Source organism: Trichoderma reesei (genome assembly GCF_000167675.1).
Source record: "Trichoderma reesei QM6a unplaced genomic scaffold TRIREscaffold_2, whole genome shotgun sequence".
NCBI lineage: Eukaryota > Fungi > Ascomycota > Sordariomycetes > Hypocreales > Hypocreaceae > Trichoderma > Trichoderma reesei.
In genome coordinates this window covers 1,175,116-1,194,021 of record NW_006711149.1, presented here as the reverse complement: position 1 = coordinate 1,194,021, position 18,906 = coordinate 1,175,116, and the positions used below count along the sequence as shown (strand labels likewise).

General features: G+C 56.3%; 6 protein-coding genes across 6 annotated transcripts; 5 read left to right on the top strand and 1 right to left on the bottom strand.

Annotated features, from left to right (window-relative positions):
• Nucleotides 1-278: 278 nt before the first annotated feature.
• TRIREDRAFT_56095 (uncharacterized protein) lies at nt 279-2,278 on the top strand (the record flags this gene model as incomplete). The annotated part of the gene is made up of 5 exons (XM_006962318.1): nt 279-652; nt 839-1,127; nt 1,252-1,276; nt 1,373-1,559; nt 1,633-2,278. Coding segments are annotated over 5 exons (1,521 nt in total), but the record flags the coding sequence as incomplete, so codon positions are not given.
• Nucleotides 2,279-2,465: 187 nt separating this feature from the next.
• On the bottom strand, nt 2,466-4,931 carry TRIREDRAFT_44960 (uncharacterized protein). The gene is made up of 2 exons (XM_006961975.1): nt 2,908-4,931; nt 2,466-2,852 (listed from the first exon to the last, which is right to left on the bottom strand). The coding sequence occupies exons 1-2, from the start codon at nt 4,906-4,908 to the stop codon at nt 2,520-2,522; spliced, it is 2,334 nt and encodes a 777-aa protein (XP_006962037.1). The 5' UTR covers nt 4,909-4,931; the 3' UTR covers nt 2,466-2,519.
• A 2,317-nt stretch (nt 4,932-7,248) lies between these two features.
• On the top strand, nt 7,249-9,141 carry TRIREDRAFT_55407 (uncharacterized protein; the record flags this gene model as incomplete). The annotated part of the gene is made up of 3 exons (XM_006962317.1): nt 7,249-7,446; nt 7,598-7,671; nt 7,755-9,141. 3 exons carry the CDS (start codon nt 7,249-7,251, stop codon nt 9,139-9,141), a joined length of 1,659 nt encoding a protein of 552 aa, XP_006962379.1.
• Nucleotides 9,142-10,274: 1,133 nt separating this feature from the next.
• TRIREDRAFT_2358 (uncharacterized protein) lies at nt 10,275-10,984 on the top strand (the record flags this gene model as incomplete). Its single annotated transcript, XM_006961887.1, has 2 exons — nt 10,275-10,337; nt 10,442-10,984. 2 exons carry the CDS (start codon nt 10,275-10,277, stop codon nt 10,982-10,984), a joined length of 606 nt encoding a protein of 201 aa, XP_006961949.1.
• Nucleotides 10,985-14,574: 3,590 nt separating this feature from the next.
• TRIREDRAFT_44956 (uncharacterized protein) lies at nt 14,575-17,023 on the top strand. The gene is made up of 3 exons (XM_006961974.1): nt 14,575-14,897; nt 14,967-15,332; nt 15,390-17,023. The coding sequence occupies exons 1-3, from the start codon at nt 14,828-14,830 to the stop codon at nt 16,547-16,549; spliced, it is 1,596 nt and encodes a 531-aa protein (XP_006962036.1). The 5' UTR covers nt 14,575-14,827; the 3' UTR covers nt 16,550-17,023.
• Nucleotides 17,024-17,589: 566 nt separating this feature from the next.
• On the top strand, nt 17,590-18,696 carry TRIREDRAFT_103761 (uncharacterized protein; the record flags this gene model as incomplete). Its single annotated transcript, XM_006962316.1, has 1 exon — nt 17,590-18,696. The coding sequence occupies one exon, from the start codon at nt 17,590-17,592 to the stop codon at nt 18,694-18,696; it is 1,107 nt and encodes a 368-aa protein (XP_006962378.1).
• Between the last annotated feature and the right edge of the window lie 210 nt (nt 18,697-18,906).

Here is an 18,906-nt window from a genome sequence, read left to right as displayed (position 1 = left end):
TCTGTCAACCGGAGCCGGAGCCGGGGCCGGGGCCGGGGCCGCAAGACTCGAATCGTGGAGACGACCGTCTTCTCGAAGACGGGAATCCATCGACACAGCAGTCACATCCAAGCAACATCAACAGCAGCAACACCATAAAAGACAACGTCACAGGCATCCCCGAGCCCACCGAAACATCCCCCCTCCTCCATCGAACCTCATCCTCATCCTCATCAACCTCATCCTCCGCACCACCCTCAGCAACACATCAGCCCTACCTCCTCCTCTCCTCCACCCACCCAACCCGCTTCCGCCTCATCTTCGGCCAGATCCTCACCGCCCAGTTCCTCGCCTCCTTCGACGGCACACTCCTCGCCTCCTCCCACCCCGTCATCACCTCCCACTTCGCCGCCGCCAACGCAGCCTCCTGGCTCTCCACCGCCTTCCTCCTCACCACCACCGCCTCCCAGCCCCTCCTCGGCCGGCTCTCCGACGCCGTCGGCCGCAAGCCCCTCTTCGTGGCCAGCCTGCTCGTCTTTGCCGCGGCCACAGCGTGGTGCGCTCTTGCGGGGAGTATTGGGAGTTTTGTGGCTGCGAGGGCCGTCTGTGGGCTTGGTGCCGGGGGGGCCATGACGCTGGGAGCCATCTTGACGAGTGATTTGGTGCCGATTGAGTATGTTCTTCTTCCTGGGTCTTTCTTTTTTCTTTTCTTTCTTCCGCTGCTGGCGTCTTGGTTCTCAAGATTCTCCTCCTCCTCCTCCTCCCCTTTTCCATGTCCCCTCCCCTTCATCACCCAGCCCTCTCCACCACACAAACACCAACAACCCAACAATCGAATACTGATATTTCCCAACGCAAGACGCCGCGGCAACTACCAATCCTACGTAAACGTCACCTTTGGCGCCGGCTCCGCCCTCGGCGCGGCCCTCGGCGGCGCCATGGCCGACACCCTAGGCTGGCGCGGCGAGTTTGCCGTGCAAGTCCTCCCGATTCTGCTCTGCGCCGCCGTCGCCTTCCTTGTGATTCCGGACGACATTGGACTCGTAGGGGGGAAGCCGAGGCGGAGGGTGTGGGATGCGCTGGGGGAGTTTGACTTTGGAGGGTCGGCAGCGTTGACGGTGGCGACGACGAGTGCGATTCTTGGGCTGGTGAGTTTTGCTTTCTTTCTTTTTTTTTTTTTTCCTTCTTCTTCTTTCTCCCTTTGTTGGTCTTGACATATGTGAGGAGTGGTGAGAATGAGATGCTGATGATTCTGGTTGTCTGCTTTTGAAGAATTTTGGCGGAAACATCTATCCGTGTAAGTCGTCAGCGCCCCCCCTCTCCCCCCCCCTTTTCCCAACCATCCAACACCAACAACACCAAATCAACCGCTCTTCTTCTCACACGCAAATAGGGTCTCACCCCATCGTCATAGCCGCCCTCTCCATCTCGGCAATCTCCTTCCCGACATTCCTCTACATCGAATCCCGCGTCCCCCTGCCCATCATGCCCCTCCACCTCATCCGCAAGGCCCCCCGCGCAAACCTCCTCCTGTCCAACTTTATCGCCGCCATCCTCTCCAACTCCATCCTCTTCAACATGTAAGCCCCCCTTCCTCCTCTCCCCGTCCTCCAATTCATCATCAGTCTCACACCAAGGGCAAACACAAAAAAGCCCCCTCTACTTCCAAGCAGTCCTCCTCTCAAGCGCCACCTCCTCCGGCCTCCGCCTCGCCCTTCCCTCCGCCATCGCCTCCATCACCGGCGCCTCCACCGGCTTCGCCATAACGTACACGCGCCGCCTGAAGTGGCCCGTCGTCGCCGGCACGACTTTTTACCTCGTCGGCTGCATCCTCCTCGCGCTCCTCCGCCGCGGCATGTCCCCCGCCGCCTACCTCCTCGTCCTCGTCCCGCAGTCCATCGGCCAAGGGTTCCAGTTCCCGGGCACCTTCATGGCCATCCTCGCGTCGTCTACGCAGGCCGAACAAGCCGTCGTCACGAGCACCCTCATTCTATGGCGGTGCGTAGGGTTAGTGTTGGGGGTCGCGATGAGTAGTCTTGTCGTGCAGAATGCGCTGGTGCATTACCTTGGTGTTTTCGTTGTGGACGGCCCGGATAAGGAGGATGTTGTCAGGAGGGTGAGGAAGTCGGTGGAGGCTGTGGCCGAGCTGGAGGAGCCGTATAGGGAGATGGTTGTGAGGAGCTATGAGGCGGCGCTGAGGTTGACGTTTGTGCTTTGTGCGGTGCTGGCGGCGATTGCGGTGGTGGTTGTTTTGCCAATGAGGTTGCCGCGTCTGGGGCAGGCAAGTCGCAAGTTGTGAGCAGCTTGCTTGCAAAGGGGAGGTGATAGATCTGTGACGAGAAGAGTTCGAATGTGTCTAAAAGACATGAATTGCATGAGGGAATCAGGGAGATGGCGAGCCTAGATCTTGATGAGTTGTAGTTAGAAAACACAACGAAAATGCAATTGTCTTGATAATTTGTTTGTACATGTACCGCCCTGATGCCTTATCCATTCATTTACCCCCCCGTTCATTATACAATGCTCATGTTGTCTCCAGGTCAATGGTATCCGTTGACGTCCCCCGCTCGCAGAGCCTCCAGCTCCTCCTTTGCTTTTCGGTATTCCTCCTGTGCCTCTCGCTCTCTCCGACTGATAAAGTTGACTTCGTCTCTGAGCGATTCCAGTCTCCGGTTGATGGCCACATCCTCGGAAATGGCCAAGGTCTTGAATCCGGCGAGAGCAACCTTTGCCTTGTCCAGAGCGTCTGCTGCGTCCGACACCTTGTCTTTGAGCATCTTCTGCCGCTTTTGGTAGCCGCCCAGGTGCAGCGTGAGCTTCTTCTCGAGCTTGGCGTCTTCTTCTGCCTGCGTCATGATGGAGTCCTGAACGGCCTGTTTCACAGTTAGTGACAGATCATTGTCAAACAAGAAAAAAGCTCAGACTTACATCAAAAGCAGCTCGCATGGCAGCATCCTGCTCGGCAGCGTCATCACTATAGCACCCCAGCCCCAAGAGCAATGAATCTCCACCCGCCCGGCTCTCGAAAGCAGCCTGAATGTCCTCAAAGCTCGGCAACGGCTTCGTCTCCGATAGAATGCGAAGACGCGCGTCGGCAAGCAGTCCGTCGTCTATGGGAGCCAGAGGCCGCAGCGTTCCCTTGACCTTGGAGCCACTGAGGGGAAACTTGGCAGCATCATTAGCCATCAGAGCAGCAGCCTCCTCGGCAATGAGCGCCGCAGCGGGGTCGTCAATCCTCTTTGCCCTCTCCAGCAAGTCCGTTAGGTCGACAACCACCGGTCGCGGAAGTCCTCGCTGTATCACCTGGGTCTGTCGCCGCCGTTCCAGCGCCTCCTCGGCCTCTCGTCTCTGGCGCTCTCGCCTGTCCCGCTCGGCGGCGTCCTCCTCCATGGCCTCTTCGCTTGCCGCAGTCGGCACCTGGTCCTCGGGTATCTCAAACTCCCACTCTGTATCCTTGGGCTTGGGCAGCGCAGCCAGTCCAGCCTGCAGCTGGTTCCGCATGGCCATTTGCCGCAGTCTCACGTCCCGGGGAGTGGCTCCTGTCGCCGTCGCCCCATCTTCCTGGTTGAGGGCAAAGGTGTCTCGGGGGGTGCGCATGGGCGTCTGTCCAGGAACAGCACCATTGACGCCGCCGGCTCTTAGGGGAGTGGCCAAAGGGTTCGGAGTGGCCATGACCTGTTTCCGGGGCGCAATGCCTTCGAATCCTGTGGAGCCAGCACCCTGGTGAAGAGGAGTGTTCTCGCCACCCAGCAATGCAGACTGCGTCTCGTTGAGGGCTCTGATATTGCGGATCTCATTGGCAATGTGGTCTTCCTGCGCCGGCGCTCGTGGTGTTCGGATCGGCGCGTTGGTGTTGAGTGTCGAATAAGAGTTGACGAATCCTCGAGTCGCATCGTTGTCGCTCTCTCTGGCCATCAAGTTGGCGGCCTCGCCCATCTTGCCCATCTTGACAATCTCCTCCAGTTCGCCCTCGCTCACTTGCGGGGCCGGCAGGTTCAGGGGACGACGCTTGCTGCTCTGCTCGGCCTCGCGAATCCGCTGCATCTGACCGGCCTTGATGGCAGCCTTTTGCGACTCTGAAATGCCGTCCTTGTCGTTCTTCCTCCTCTTGCGGTCGTTGTCGTCGTCGCCTTCGCCCTTGCGCTTGCTGGCCAGCTGCTGCTTTCGGGGATCAAAGGCTGCCCGCTGCATCTCATTCTTGGCTAGCTCCTCCGAGGTGTCGTAGAAGCCAGGGGCCGCTTTCCTTTCAAAGGGAATGTCGGCGTTGTAGTCCATCTCGCCCTGCTTCCGCGTCGTCACCTTGATGTTGATGCCGGCCGTCTTGAGCTCTCGCCGCTTCTGCAGCGTCGCCAGGCGGCGAGACTCCTCCTGCTGGCGCTCTCGGGCCTTTCTCTTTGCCTTTTTGCCCTGCGTGTTGGCCAGACGGGCACGGGCTTCGCTGAGCATCTCCTTTTCATCCTCGTCGAGATCGATGGTGTCGGGTCGGGCGGGTTTCGTCTCGGGGTCTGGATCGAGCTCGCCGGGACGCAGCCTCCTCACGTCGTCCGCGCTCGGGGCCTGGGTCTCGCCGCCCTCGGGCCCGGTGAGGCCCAGGCCAGACGACTCGCGGGCCTCAGCCTCGTCCAGCAGCTTCTGGTAGCGCTCGAGACACTGGTTGGCGGTGCGGCCGACGATGGGGGCGATGGTGCGCCACTGGGTGGGCATGATCTTGGCGAGGTGCAGCAGCTTCTCGTCCTCCTCCTTGCTCCATTCAATCTTCTTGATGCTGGGGTCGAGCCACTCGTTCCATCTGGCCTTGCACTGCTTGGGCGTCTTGCGCGCCAGCAGCGACGACACGCGTGCCCATTGGTTGAGGCCATACTTGGACACGGACGCCTTGAGGATCTCGTCCTCGATGTTTGTCCAGACGCCTCCCTTGACGACGGGCATGTTGGCGGCGGACGATGGGAGGCTGGGGAGGAGGTTTGGTGATGCGATTGGAATCGCTGGTTGTGTTTGACTGCTGGAAAATGTTGGAATCTCGCAGCTGTACTACTGCTAGTAGTATCGCGTTGCACTTTGCTTGGTTGCTGAGTCATCGGTGTGTGGTGATTCTATTGGTGGCTCACCGGCTCAGCTGTGGCCGTCACCGAGTGCTTCACCGTGACACCGATGCAGCAACTTTTGAACTTTTCGTCACTGGTGATGCTAGTACTACTAGTATTAGAGTACCTCATCTATCTAGACTGAATGCGGCTGCATGTCTCTCTTTTTGGACGTTGCTGATGTAACCAAGCCTTCTACCTATCTAGAAAGGAATCCATCAGGTATGAACTATATATACCTACGTATGAGGCATCAACGGGTGTTTGTGTGTTGCCCAATTGGAATGCCTTGCAGCTCGAAATCAATAGTTCCTCGATTTGGCCTGTTTCTCTTCATCTGTTTTCCCCCTGCAACAACGACGTGCATGAGATGCCACGTAGAACCTCTTGTTCCCTATCAGCGGAAATAACGGAGCATCTTGAAGCCCAACCAAACGCTTATCCACCAACCACAACCGCCTTCTGCTGTACTGTACATACATACATGGCTTCCAAAAGAGCCATTCTCACTTCACTCTCTTTTCACACGCTTCACATCCTTGGATAAGAAAATCAGACTTTTGCCCGCAATTGTCTGATATATGCAGCCATAAAGTGAAACACGTATCATGGCAGCTCGCAACTGGATCCTCATGACAGATCTCAACCAAACAAACTCCATCAGAAAACACAACACGCACACACACTCGGCTTTTAGTACTATGTATTAGCCTGCGGAGGCGGACTTCGGACTCCACGCCCACCAAAAGTCCGAAGCAATTACCAAGCAAAAAGAGCCCACGTCTTTTCAATGTCTCAGATCAAGGCACAGAACCAGTAATAAAGACGGAAAAGATAATGCTAGCAACAGCCCACTCAAGCCACTGCTGCATCCTCCGAACCAATAACCAGCTCGGCCCTCCGTCTCTCTCCTCTCTCTCCACAAACAAACATGGCCATAGGAAACCCAATTCAAGCAAAGTGTGCCGCCAAAGTTCTCCGCCCTCTTTTGCAGGTACTTATTGCATGGGGGCTGGCTGTTGTTCTACTTGATAGTACCCGGATAGGCTGGAAAGCTTGAGCCTTGCTTTTGATTTTTGGTGTGTGTGTCGTCGTTATCGAAACCCGCAAATTCAGGCACGATCCTAGTTCCGTGATCGCGCGGGCAAAAAGAACCTGCAGGAGGAAAAAAGGCAGCGTCATCGATTCGTCAACTGGTTGGCCGATTGCTGCATGCGATTTGCTGCGCTTGGATCTGCTCGCCTCGACGACGTGGATATGGGATTTGACCATCACCCTCCCTCGAGGGCCGATTGATTGTTTGCTGTGTCTGCATCTGCGTTGAGACGAGGAGAAAAGAGGAGGAGGTTTCCCAAGAAAGAGACAACATCAGAGCTGACCATAAGGGGAGATAACGGCGTCACCACACCATCTGTCCGGGGTCTGTGATACTACTGTAGATAGTCGCTCCCTGGTCTTGTCCGCCCAAGCTCCTCCTCCTCGTCCTCGTCCTCCTCTCCCTCTTCTTCTTCTTCTTCTTCTTCTTCTTCTTCTTCTTCTTCTTCTTCTTCTTCTTCTTCTTCTTCTTCTTCATCATCATCATCTTCCTGCTCTTCCTCCTCTTCTCCCCCGGCCTTCGCTTCTAAATCCACTGGCGTCAAACCACGTTTGCTTGCATCTGGCCCTGGCATTTCGGCCTTGCTGCGTTGGTTCCTCGGCTCCACCCCCCTTGTTCCCATTCCCATTCCCATCTCATCCCCATTCCTCCCCATTCCTCCCCCCCCATGCCCGGGCCCCCGTTTGCTGGGGTCCTCTGCATGTAAGCTCTTACTGCACCTCCTCTTGGACCTTTAGAATCCAGCACCACTTGCTCATCAATCTCGCTCCCTTCATATTGCCAGAGGCTTCCTCACTACCTCTTCGCATCATCTCACTCATTCTATAATACCTCAAGGGCTATAAATCACACACACACTCTCTTCCCCCGGCTGCCATAGAGCCATAGCTGGAGGTGCGTCCCGGCGAGAAATGGGACATAGTCAAGGCTTGTGTCACCGTCGCAACTCCGGAGGCGTCTCTACAGCCTTGCCGACCTGATTCAGATTCAGCGCGTCTGCCAACTTTATCCTCGTTGTTTCTCTCGCATTGACGCCAAAGACAGTCGCAAATATCTGGAGCGCATCAGATTCACCCGCGAAAAAAAAAAATGGCTGGACCAAAGCGGATAAGCGACAACGACGACGACGACGACCGAAGCCCGAGTCCGACGGTTCGCGAAGTCGACCGCGACTCGGATGCCACCGAGACGTCGCAACTGCTCGGCCGCAGTGACTCTGGAGCGTCAAAGAACGGATGGGACAACGACCTTGATTTCCAGCATCTGCCCTGGTGGCGCAGGCCGTCTGTATGTATTTGGCCCTCTCTTTCATCGGCTCCAAGTGTGAACAAGGGAGACAGATAGATGTCTTACCTTGGATATCATGTCCATATGGCAACACAGCTCCATGTCCGTACAACAACAGCTTCAAGTCCACTGACAAGATGCGCCTGACAAGGTCTTCTGGCTCCTCGGCCCATATGCCATCTTCACCCTCGCCTTCGGCGGCATCATCGTCCCCAAGCTCAACCTGTAAGTATTCTTTTCCCCCCTCCCCCAAAAGCCCATCTCCATCCCGCTCCATCGCTTCTCACTCACACGGGCATCCGTCCCAGCATCCTCGACCTCGTCTGCAAGCAGTACTTTGCCGACCAGCAGCTCCTCAACCCTCACTTCACCTACACGCCCATTGTCCTCGGCTCCGACAACCCGCAGTGCAACATCCCCGAGGTCCAGCGCAACGTCGCCACCTTCATGCTGGGCATGAACCTCATCATCGGCGGCCTCAGCGCCATCGTCGCCCCGAAGCTGGGCCACCTGTCCGACCGCTACGGCCGCCGCAAGCTCATGGCCCTGGCGTCCTGCGGAGGGCTCGTCAGCGAGGTCGTCACCATCCTGTGCGCAAAGTACCCCCAGGTCTTCAACTACCGCTTCATGCTGGTCGGCGCCATGTTTGACGGCATCACGGGGTCCTTTACCGCCGGCAGCATCCTCAGCCAGTCGTACACCAGCGACTGCACGCCCCCCTCGAGGAGAGCCGTGTCCATCGGCTACGTCCATGCGTGCCTCTTCACCGGCCTCGCCCTGGGTCCCCTCCTGGCCGGCTACTTTGTCAAGTGGACAGGCTCCATCATCTCCATCTTCTACGTCGCCCTGGGCTGCCACCTGTTCTTCATCGTCTTCGTCCGCTTCATCCTGCCGGAATCCCTCTCGAAGCGAAGACAGCGCCTCGCCCGCTCCAAACACGAAGCCGCCCAGATCCTGCTGCCCTCTCGCTTCTTCGCCCACAACCCCTTTGCCGTCTTCAAGATCCTCTGGCCCACCGGGCCGGGCACCTCGTCGCGGCTGCGCATCAACCTCGTCGCGCTCGCCATCGCCGACACCATCATCATGGGCTCCATGATGGCCGTCGGCAACGTCCTCATGCTCTACAGCGAGTTCATGTTCGGCTGGGGCAACTTTGAGACGTCGCGCTTCATCTCCGCCCTGTCCATGGTCCGCGTCGCCGTCCTCATGGTCGTCTTCCCCATCATCAACTACGTCTTCCGCATCCGCCCTGCCGCCCGGCGCCAGCGCGAGTCCGGGACGCCTCACGTGGAGAGGAACGCCGGCGCCGACACCCTCGACGTCTGGATCCTCCGCTTCGCCCTCGCCTCGGACGTGCTCGGCTGCGTCGGCTACACGCTCTCGCGGAACCAGCACCTCTTCTTCGCCAGCGGCATGGTCACCGCCCTCGGGGGCCTCGGCAGCGCCACCGTCCAGGCGGCCGTCACCAAGCACGTCCCCGCCGCGCGCGTCGGGCAGGTCCTCGGCGCCGTGGGCTTCTTGCAGGCGCAGTCGCGGGTGGTTGGGCCGGTGCTGTTCAACGGGCTGTATGCGATGACGGTGGGAACGTTTCCGCAGGCCATTTTCGTGCTGTTGTGTGGACTTTTCGGGATTGGGTTGCTATGTGCTTTCATCCTCAAGCCCCATGGTATGTTGCCCCCCCCCTCATATTCTTGATGTTTCCCCCCCCCCCCCCTTTCCATACTCCTGTTCAGGCTCGATTTCTCTTTTTATATATTTTCAACTGCTAACGGCAGGGGAAATACAGTCCACTGGGACGAAGACGGCGAACAAGACGAAGCAGAAGCAGAAGCAGACCCAACCTCGGCCCGCTTCGCCGCCAACGCAGGCCAACTGCTCTCTGCCGGCGACGATTCGAATTTCATCTAGACAAAAGTCGATGACTCTGACGGTTTGCTTTTCGCGAGCGGCTGCTCTTTTCTTTTGTCGTTTCGAGTAGAAGCCTTCTTTCGCTGGGTGGCGAGAAAGAGGAGGAGGAGGATGTAGAACCATTTAGGCATGTTGTTGTGACGATGAGCTGTATCTTGTTTGTAATGTCTGTATGTACTTTTGTCTTTTGTCGATGATGGGCAGACGTAGATTTTGTCCTTGTTTCCTTTGTCTGTTATATCAAGTTTGCTAGAATTTATAGAAGATACCATTACAGCAAAGTATTAAATCAACTCCAACCACAGATGCAGCGTCCTCTGCCTCTTATATACCATAAACCAACCTAATTATTCCCATTGAACCACTTTAACGAACTACACATTATAGCATATTGCTAGGCAGATGAAGCTGTCATGCACACACACACTCAAGGGTGATGCCAATCAGTGCTTGAGTCCTGCCAACTTCTCCACACTCAGCCAACGTGCAAAGCCCCGCTCCAACAGCTTTAAATCTCACGAATCTCACTTCTCACCTTCTTACTTCCATCTCACCGTCATCCCACGAGGGAGAAAGCTCTCTTGTCATATAGATTACTCACTGTCTGGCGAATTTGCACTCTTTTTCACCTCATGAGCCCCCCCTTATACTCATTAGCCCGCCATTCACACCTAGGTGAGTGATTTACACACGAAACAGACATCTCCCCTTCTGGATGAAGAAAGAAGGCAATTGAAGGCCAGACGGAACTACAAGAATGTGTCGAGACTGATTGCATCGCAGGCTCATCAGCTTCAAGAGCGCAGTTTCTCCCAGGAACTCGATTTGTCGCCCGGCCTTGTTGGTCAACTTCTCCCTCTGTTGGGGCATTTCATAATCGCAAGGGCGCTGGAAAGACTTCGCCGTTTGTGAGGGGCGTCATGACTTCGACTAACACGGAGGGAATGACGATCAAGTTTGGGCCCTTTGAGGTCACGAAGCAGGTATGCATGCCTCAGACAAGCTGAATTTCACTCATTGCACACTCTCTCTCGATGAATCCTTTGGTTGGGATGTTCTTCGGAGCACATTCAGCTGATGACTGCAGGTCTTCCTGACAACACCTCACTCTTACGGCCTCGTCAACCTCAAGCCCCTCCTCCCAGGCCACATCCTCATCTGCCCGCTCAAGCCTCACGCCCGCCTCCTGGACCTCTCGCCCGCCGAAACAGCCGACCTCTTCGCCACCGTCCAGCTCGCCCAGAAGCTCCTCGCGCGGCTCTACTTCCCGGACCCCTCGGACCCCACGTCCGGCAGCTTCACCGTCGCCCTGCAGGACGGCGCCGAGGCGGGACAGACGATCCCCCATGTGCACGTCCACGTGATCCCGCGCGTCAAGGGCGACATGGGCGAGGAGCCCATGGACGAGATCTACGTGCACCTCTCGAGCGAAAAGGCCAACGTGGGCGGCGCGCTGTGGGATCGCGAGCAGGCGCAGAGGCCTCGGCCGGGGGGGAAGATGCCGAGGATCGAGGACGCGGAGCGGAATGCCAAGACGATGGAGGAGATGGTTGAGGAGGCGGAGCGGTATAAGGCGGCGCTGGGGGAGATGGGTGTTGGGAACTCTGCGAGAGGAGGGGAGCGGCTGTGAGGCGTCGGGAGCTTTGCCAGAGGAGGTGAGTGCCTTTTAGATGTCGATTGCTAGATGGGACGGCGATACAAGTTGAGGCTATTCCTGGATGTATCACAAGGCTTGATGTAAACATAGATGAAGATATCTCAACATGAGTTAGCGGTATGCCAGCGTTAGTCCGGACGCTTAACACGTCTTTGTTGTCCTCCAGAATGGGTGCCAATTGGGCCCGTAAGCTTGGAGTTGTCATATCGTCACATTGTCCAAGATTGAAACACTCAATCAATGGCATTCAAGGACAATGAATGGGGAACGGTCATGGGCTTGAGGCCATGTTCAGTGAAAGCAAGCGTCGCTCAAAGACTGCGTCCATCCCGTATCGCTGGGACAATGCATGCTGTGGCCAAGTAACAAAAGGGGAGCGAGCGTACTTGCGACGAAGGTTGTGCGTTGTTGCAGCAAAACTTTTCCTTTTGGTGTTGCGGTCAATCCATGTCATATGCAACACAGAAACTCTTGCACCTTCACACCCACAACTCGAAGCACACGGAACAGCCGACGGCGATCGCGCCCCGAGACCGGCGAGGCGGCACTCGGCCAAGCAGCACCACCGTTACCAAGAAGGCGGAAGAGGCGTAAAGGCTATTCGAGCACAGCACAGGGTACTTTGTCCTCGATCCTTTGTTGTCACGTCAACAGGAGGTGCTATCAGGAACACATCAGCGCCGCATCAGCCAAGCACGCCTACGTGTAGTAGTGGGAACCCCAATGGGACAAAGAGGGCGTCCAAGTTTCAAGAGATTTGCATCACCGCCTCAACCAACAACTTACACGTAATGAATGTGTCAATTCCTACTCTCAGCCCATCTGATGTCGAAGCGGATTGCTCCACCCAGTGTGCCCCAGCCTGGCCCCAGCCCTCGGGAGCTAGTGCAAATTCTCTGTCTAGTCGTGCTCGATAGGTGCATAGACAAGGGCTGGTGCTCATGGACCCTTGCTCGATTCTCTTATTCCCAGTGGCCCCAACCACGAGAGGTCGAGGAGGAGGAGGGGTGCGTCAGGAGTCAGGACCCCCCAGGGTTCGGCACTGCAGCCTGTGGGTGTCTTCACACGCCAAGATCCGCGTCGGCGGAGGCGGCTTCCCGGGTCGGGCGTTCAACGGCCTGTTTGCCTCGTACTTGTGCGTCGTGCTCGTCTGGGCCCTTCTCGTGTGCTCTGGATCGAGACACCCGCCTGGGCGTGGCTCCCGGCGGGTGCCCTGCGAGAAAACGGTCATGAGGCAGTTGGACAGGCATAAGGAGTACCCCATTCATTGGACCTGCGCGGGGAGTCGCTGACCAGACCGCCAGTCTGCGTCCACTGGCTGCGATTCGAGACACATTCCAGACCCCCCAAGGTGAGTGGCGGGGAAGGGAGAAGACGCAAGAGAGAGAGGGACGAGGGATGAGGGTCGGCGTGAGAGGGGCCCGTGGCGGGGAACCAAGCATCCGGGTGATTTGGGGGGCTCATGCCGCGCAGATCCGCATGCTCACGCAGCCATTCGCAGCCGGAGCTTTCGTGGGCGGTTCGCCTTAGTTCCCAGAGCTTCTCCAGGCTTCGACGCTCTGCAAGGTGAGCGCGGCGCTCGCCGGGGCCTTTGATGGTGCTGGAAGCTGCCCAGAGCTACCATAACTGCTCACCCTCCTCACCTTCTCTGCCTCCTTTGGCCACCCGACCAGCTGCAGATCCGAGTCTTTAGCGCTGGGGGGGGAAGCTGCATGAAGCCATGGAGTTGGCGCTCAAGGGAGCAGAAGTGTGTAGCGTGACCGAGCAAATTTGGCGCCATGGACCTGGCCGTTGCAATATTTAGTAATGGCAACTCGAGTCGTTTGGCGACGATATCCTGGCCGGCTTCGGCTGCGTTTATCTATACCTAGTATGCACGTAGGTACTGTAGGTAGGTACGAGTGCAGACACGAGCATGCAACTGCATCCCATCTCCGGTTCGGCAGTGTCAATCTTGGGTTTCACGGCAAGGGAGGATCGAATTTCACCACCAACTCGCGCAGCCCGAGTGGCTCAGGGGACCAAATGCGACCAAGGTGGTGGGATAGTAATATGCTAGCAGAAGCAAGACAAGTCTCGTACTGTGTGTATGTGCCGGGCGGGTTGTCGCAGTTCTCAACTTTTTGAAGACTTCTGTCACCGTCACGACCGTCTCTGCGCCATCATGCGATCTTCCGACTCTGCCGTCGAGGTCATCATGGTAGGCGATAAAATTCCGGCTCTGCCCAAGTGTCAGACAAGGACCTGTCATGTCGAGACCTCAGCACCAGAGCATCACCATCGATTGACAGCGTCACTCCAGACAAAAGCAAATTCCTGTGCAAAACAGCTGATGCTCTGCCAGATCGTCGATGAGCTTCGGCTCGTCGGGGCCCTGCGTCAAGGTCGCGCTGCTAAAATGCAAAAGTTGTCGAAAACTTGCCGTCTTGGGTGGGGCGGCGTGGAACCAGGAAGAACCCCCACTGGCCAGTGCGCTCGCTCAATTGCATGGCGCCTCTGCGTTAGATGCATATACTGTGTAGTCGCTGCGTCTTTGTCCAAGCTCCTACGATCGGAGGGCTTGGGGAAAAGATTGCAAGCCTCCGACGAGCCAATGGCAGAACAGAACATGTGATGGATGGGCGTATCTGGAGCCAGCAACACGAGACCAGCAAACAGCATGAAGATGCATCCCACAAGGTGCGAGATTGGACGTTGGACGGACAAACACACAGTCACATTCTAGACGTCTGTTCGCTTCCATGTTGGCTGATCGCTGCTTGTTAGGGGGAAGAAAAGCGAAGAGTTTTTACTACCACCATCTTCTAGTCCTCGGTGCTGCAGGTAGGTACCTACTAGATAATAGCATAAATGTCGCAAGCAGTGGCGATGGCTCTAGTCTAGGATTCGAATTTGAGAAAATGAGATACGGAGGATTCAACAAATTGAAGGCAAAGGCGACGACAATCGGCCTTCCCCAGACTTGGCGACCAGCCGGACGGAAACAATGCATCGCAGGAACCATAGATGTGGCGTAAGATATTGAAGTGGTTATCGTCGTTAATCAATTGATGCAGCTCCGCCCTCCCACACAATCTGCCGATAAACGCAGCAGTCGTGAAACATCATCATATGCAAGACATAGAGCAAAGAAGAGACACAAAGGCGAGCGTGTGATTAACGAGGAAATGCCCCAAACGCCTTCACCGTCTTATCGAGACCCCCGGGGTGCGACCCTTGCGGCTGCTGCCAGAGGCTAAACCGTCTAGCGCGTGGCTCGTGCAACCCCGCTTGCTGCATACTGCCGCAGCAGCTGCATGCGACCCATTCGTCACCCCCACATGCCACATGCAGCCACAGCGGCAGTATTGTTTTAGATGCATGTCTCTCTTATCGATGCTTCCAGAGGCCCACCGCGCTTAGCTCTTGCGCACTGTGAATCTACTGTGCACGCCCCAAACCTTGATAGAAGTGGTAGAAATAAAACTCCTGCTCCCACCATTTCTTCCGCCTTCCACCCTCCCTCCCCATCACTTTGCTCTCATCATAAGGCTTCCAACTCTTCTTGATTGCAATCCGTTGCTGTGTTCTTGCCTCTCCATGTGCAGAACTTAGCAACACACAACCATCAAAAGGCATCAAAGAAGCACATCTTGCCTGCCTGGCGATTGAGATCCACCTCGAGTCTCCCATCTCCTGATCAACCTCCCCGGGTCTCAACTCTCGCAACCCCGGCGCAGAGACTCGGCAGCCTATCGATACGCACATCAACACACGCACTCTTTATCCGCCTGTGCCTGTGTCTGCTGTCGTAAGCGCGCACCAAGACCAGAAGACATGGACCGAACAAAGCAGGCTTGTCTTCGCAACCCTGACGACTTCCCGACCCTCCAACTCTTCCTCCTCGGTAAGTCTTGTCTTTCCTCTTGTGCCATATCTTCACCAAGACTTGAACTCCAAAACTGACACTCGCCAGCCATTGTTCGCCTTGCCGAACCAATCGCTCTCACCTCCATCTTTCCATATGCCTGGCCTCTCGTCAAGAGATTCAAGATCGGAAGCGAGGAAGATGCCTCCTTCTACTCAGGTCTCCTCATCTCCTCCTTCTCCCTGGCCGAAGCCCTGATGGGCATGTACTGGGGTGGCTTGTCTGACCGCGTCGGCCGCAAGCCTGTCCTGATCCTCGGCTGCGTGGGCACCATGCTTAGTATGATCATGGTCGGATTCGCTTCCAACATCTGGATCGCTCTCGCCGGCCGCGCAATTGGAGGTTTCCTCAACGGCAACATTGGCGTCATCCAGACCATGGTTGGTGAGCTTGTCACCAAGCCCGAGCATGAACGTAAGCAAGTCCCTTCCCCGCGAGCTCTTTTGAATGAAATTGGCTGACTCTCAATAGCGAAAGCCTTTTCCGTCATGCCCTTTGTCTGGAGCATCGGAACCATCATCGGCCCTTGCATTGGTGGAACCTTTGCCGACCCCCACGACTCCTGGCCCGATGCCTTTCCCGTGGGTTCTCTATTCGAGCGATACCCCTATCTGCTGCCCAACCTGGTCTGCGCCGCTCTTCTGTTCATCAGCATCGTCATGGGCATCTTCCTGTTGGAGGAGACTCACCCCGACATGAAGCCCCGAGTTCTCCTGCCCGCAGACACCTACCTCTCCGAGGAGACGCCGCTGCTGGAGACGTCCGACGCCATGAAGCGCCCGGCAGTGGATCTGCGCGATGAGACCTATGGAACGATTCGAGGCAACAGCGGCGAGGAGTGCCCCGACCGCCAGTCAAACGAGGCGGCTGCGGAAAAGAAGGCGCCCAGCTCGATCTGGAACCAGCAAATCGTCGGCTTCATTGTCTCGCTCTGCATCTTCACCTACCACTCGATGACCTACGACCACCTCATGCCCATCTTCTTCGAAGATGACCGAGTCTCGGTAAATACTCTCTCCAAAGTCTTTGGTGCTTTTTCACCCTTTTACTCTCCCGGAGGCCTGGGCCTGTCTCTGCGAGAGGTTGGAATGATCATGGCTGTCAACGGAGCCATCGCTCTGTTTGTGCAGGCCGTCATCTTCCCCCTGGCAGCCGAGAAGATTGGCGTCTACCGCCTGTTTCTCCTCGTCACCGTGCTGCACCCCATCGTCTACGCCATCGTCCCCTTTCTCCTATACGTTCCCGAATCCATCCTCTTCCCCGCCATCTACTTCTGCCTTGCAGTACGCAACCTCCTCTCCATCACCCTCTATCCCCTCCTCCTCATCCTGATCAAAGGGGCCACCCCTTCTGCGAGTGCCCTGGGCAAGGTCAACGGCTTGGCCGCCAGCGCTGGCGCCGCCTGCCGCATGATTGCGCCACCCATTGCGGGCTATCTCTACACACTCGGCAGTCAGGTCGACTGCACCGCCTTGCCGTGGTACTGCAGCGCGCTTGTTGCCGTTGTCGGAGCCGTGCAGTGCTTCTCCGTGCCCCGAGATCGTAGCTGCCAGCGATCCGAGGACGACCCCGAAGACCAAATCTCCACCGCTAGGCCCACTGAAGTCTCAGTCGAGGTTGTCGAGATTTGAAGAAGCTCAGAGAGAGAGAGACAGTCATAAATTGATGCTCTCAAAAAGGGCGAAAAGAAAGAAGTTTTATATCCAAAGAGCATGATTTAATGGCATCCTCTTAGTAGGAGCCGTCACAAGAGACACCACTTGCAAGTTGCAGTGGTGGAAAAAGTTAATTATGAATAACAGGTCTACGCATGATACACCGGCATTTTGGTTACGGAACGAGGTTCAGATGGCTATATACCCCAATGTTTCCTATTGCAATGGTCGGTATCAATTTAGGGCTACAATTTTGGAAGGGGTTCAGGGATGTCAAATCGGCGCATAGACAATGGTGAATTTCGGCGTTTGGGGGAACGGAAAAGTGTATGCTTATACTCTTTGGCAGTATTTTTCGATATCTCTCTCTTGTCCTCAAAAAATGAAGAGGACTAGATAGCATTAGAGATTAGAGGATATAGTTATGGAATGAGTATGAATATTATTATGAACATGATCTCCAAATTGTTGCGACATGATGCCTAATTCCTAGGCAGATGCGGCCACACTGCGAACCCCAGAATTCAGGCGACAGACACAATCATCGGCTGTAATTGAGATGAATGATTTTTGCACTTCAAAAACTGATTTTCACTTCATTTCTTTAGAAGGGAGCCTTTGTTGAATGTGCTGTTTCTGGCCGTCGAAGCTGTTGGCAAATGGTAGAATATTGGGCTACTAAGTAAACCACCAGCACCGCCCTCTCACGCAAATTTTTGACTCGAGAAAATTCAACCTCATGCGCCACCTCTGTAAAACCTCACTCTCACAGCAACACACAACATCAACAAATACCACATATCCAGGACACATCTTCTCACATCCCCCCTCACACCTCCTCTACATCAACTTCATCTAGACAAAGTCAAGTAAAAAAAAATAGCATCACCTTCAAAATGAGCATCGACCAGCTCGCAGACCAAGTCGAGCAGGCCATGCGCCTCGCCAACCAAGCTCCCTCCTCCTCCTCAGACGGCACCACATCAACCGGCCCAGCCCTTCCTCCCCAGCTCGCCATGAACCGCAACAAGACGGTCGACGAAGTCCTCGCCGACCTCAACAAGTCGCCGCTCTTCATGACAGAAATGGAAGAAGACAACGACGACATCGCCGCCCTGCAGGCCCTCGCCTACGAAGGCTCGGCCCTCGAAAACGCCGCCGACTTCAAGGAGCGCGGCAACGAGTGCTTCAAGGTCCGCGGCTACAAGGACGCCTCCGAGTTCTACGGCAAGGGCATCTCCGTGCTGTTCCTCGAGGAGCGCAAGCGCGCGCGGGGGGAAGTCACCAAGCATCCCGAGACGGGGGAGCCCGATTCCGAAGAGGAGATTCGAAAGCAGAGGGAGATGCTCGAGGCAATGTACGTCAACCGCGCGGCGTGCCATCTCGAGATGCAAAACTACCGCAGCTGCTGGACGGACTGCGCGGCCGCGATTCGCCTGAACCCGCGCAACGTCAAGGCGTATTATCGCAGCGCCAGGGCGCTCCTCGCGGTCGATCGCATCGAAGAGGCGGATGACGTGTGTGCGCGCGGCCTGGCCATTGATCCGGAGAATAAGGCCCTGAGGAGCGTGGCGGAGAGCATCGTCAAGCGCGCGCAGACGCTCGCCGAGCTAAAGCGCAAGGCAGATGCTCGTGAAGCGCAGAAGCAGCGCCGCGCGCTGCTCCTCAAGACGGCGCTTGCGGCGAGGGGCATCGCGACGAGGTCGACGGAGCAGCCGCCGGAGATGGAGGACGCGAAGGTGAGGCTCGTGCCGGACGAGGACGATGCGGCGTCGGAGCTGGCGTTTCCGACGGTGCTGCTGTATCCGCTGCATCTGGAGAGCGACTTCATCAAGGCGTTTCAGGAGACGCACTGCTTGGAGGATCATTTGAGTTACATCTTCCCCTTGCCGTGGGATAAGGAGGGGGAGTATACGCTTGGCGGGGTGACGTGTTATGTTGAGACGAAGGACGGCGGCCTGATCAAGATGGGCAAGAAGGTTCCTTTGCTCAAGGTGCTGAGTGGAGGCAAGGTTGAGGTTGTCGATGAGGTGGTCAAGATCTTTGTGGTCCCGACAGGGAAGGCGGAGGGATGGGTCAAGGAGTTTAAGGAAAAGAGGGCCGCGGAGAGGGGGCAGAGGTGATGATGATGCTCGGGCAGGGTGGTGAGGAGATCGATGAGTCTTGGAAAGATATGGAAGGGGAGCACAAGCAAGAGTCCCCATGATCGGAGTGGTAAGGCTGAAGAATAGGAAGAGAAGGAAAGAAAACAATATGCATTTGATACTACTAGTAACCTCTGTGTCAACATTGACGCAACTAGATGACTGAAAATAAACAACGAACAAACAAAC

Bases quoted from the DNA above. Each gene is read 5' to 3' on its own strand.
- TRIREDRAFT_44960 (XM_006961975.1), bottom strand. From the start codon at position 4,908: ATGCCCGTCGTCAAGGGAGGCGTCTGGACAAACATCGAGGACGAGATC. The intron at 2,853-2,907 runs GTAAGTCTGAGC...ACTGTGAAACAG, and splicing joins CCATGCGAGCTGCTTTTGAT to GCCGTTCAGGACTCCATCAT.
- TRIREDRAFT_44956 (XM_006961974.1), top strand. From the start codon at position 14,828: ATGGACCGAACAAAGCAGGCTTGTCTTCGCAACCCTGACGACTTCCCG. The intron at 14,898-14,966 runs GTAAGTCTTGTC...GACACTCGCCAG, and splicing joins CCTCCAACTCTTCCTCCTCG to CCATTGTTCGCCTTGCCGAA. The intron at 15,333-15,389 runs GTAAGCAAGTCC...GACTCTCAATAG, and splicing joins CACCAAGCCCGAGCATGAAC to CGAAAGCCTTTTCCGTCATG.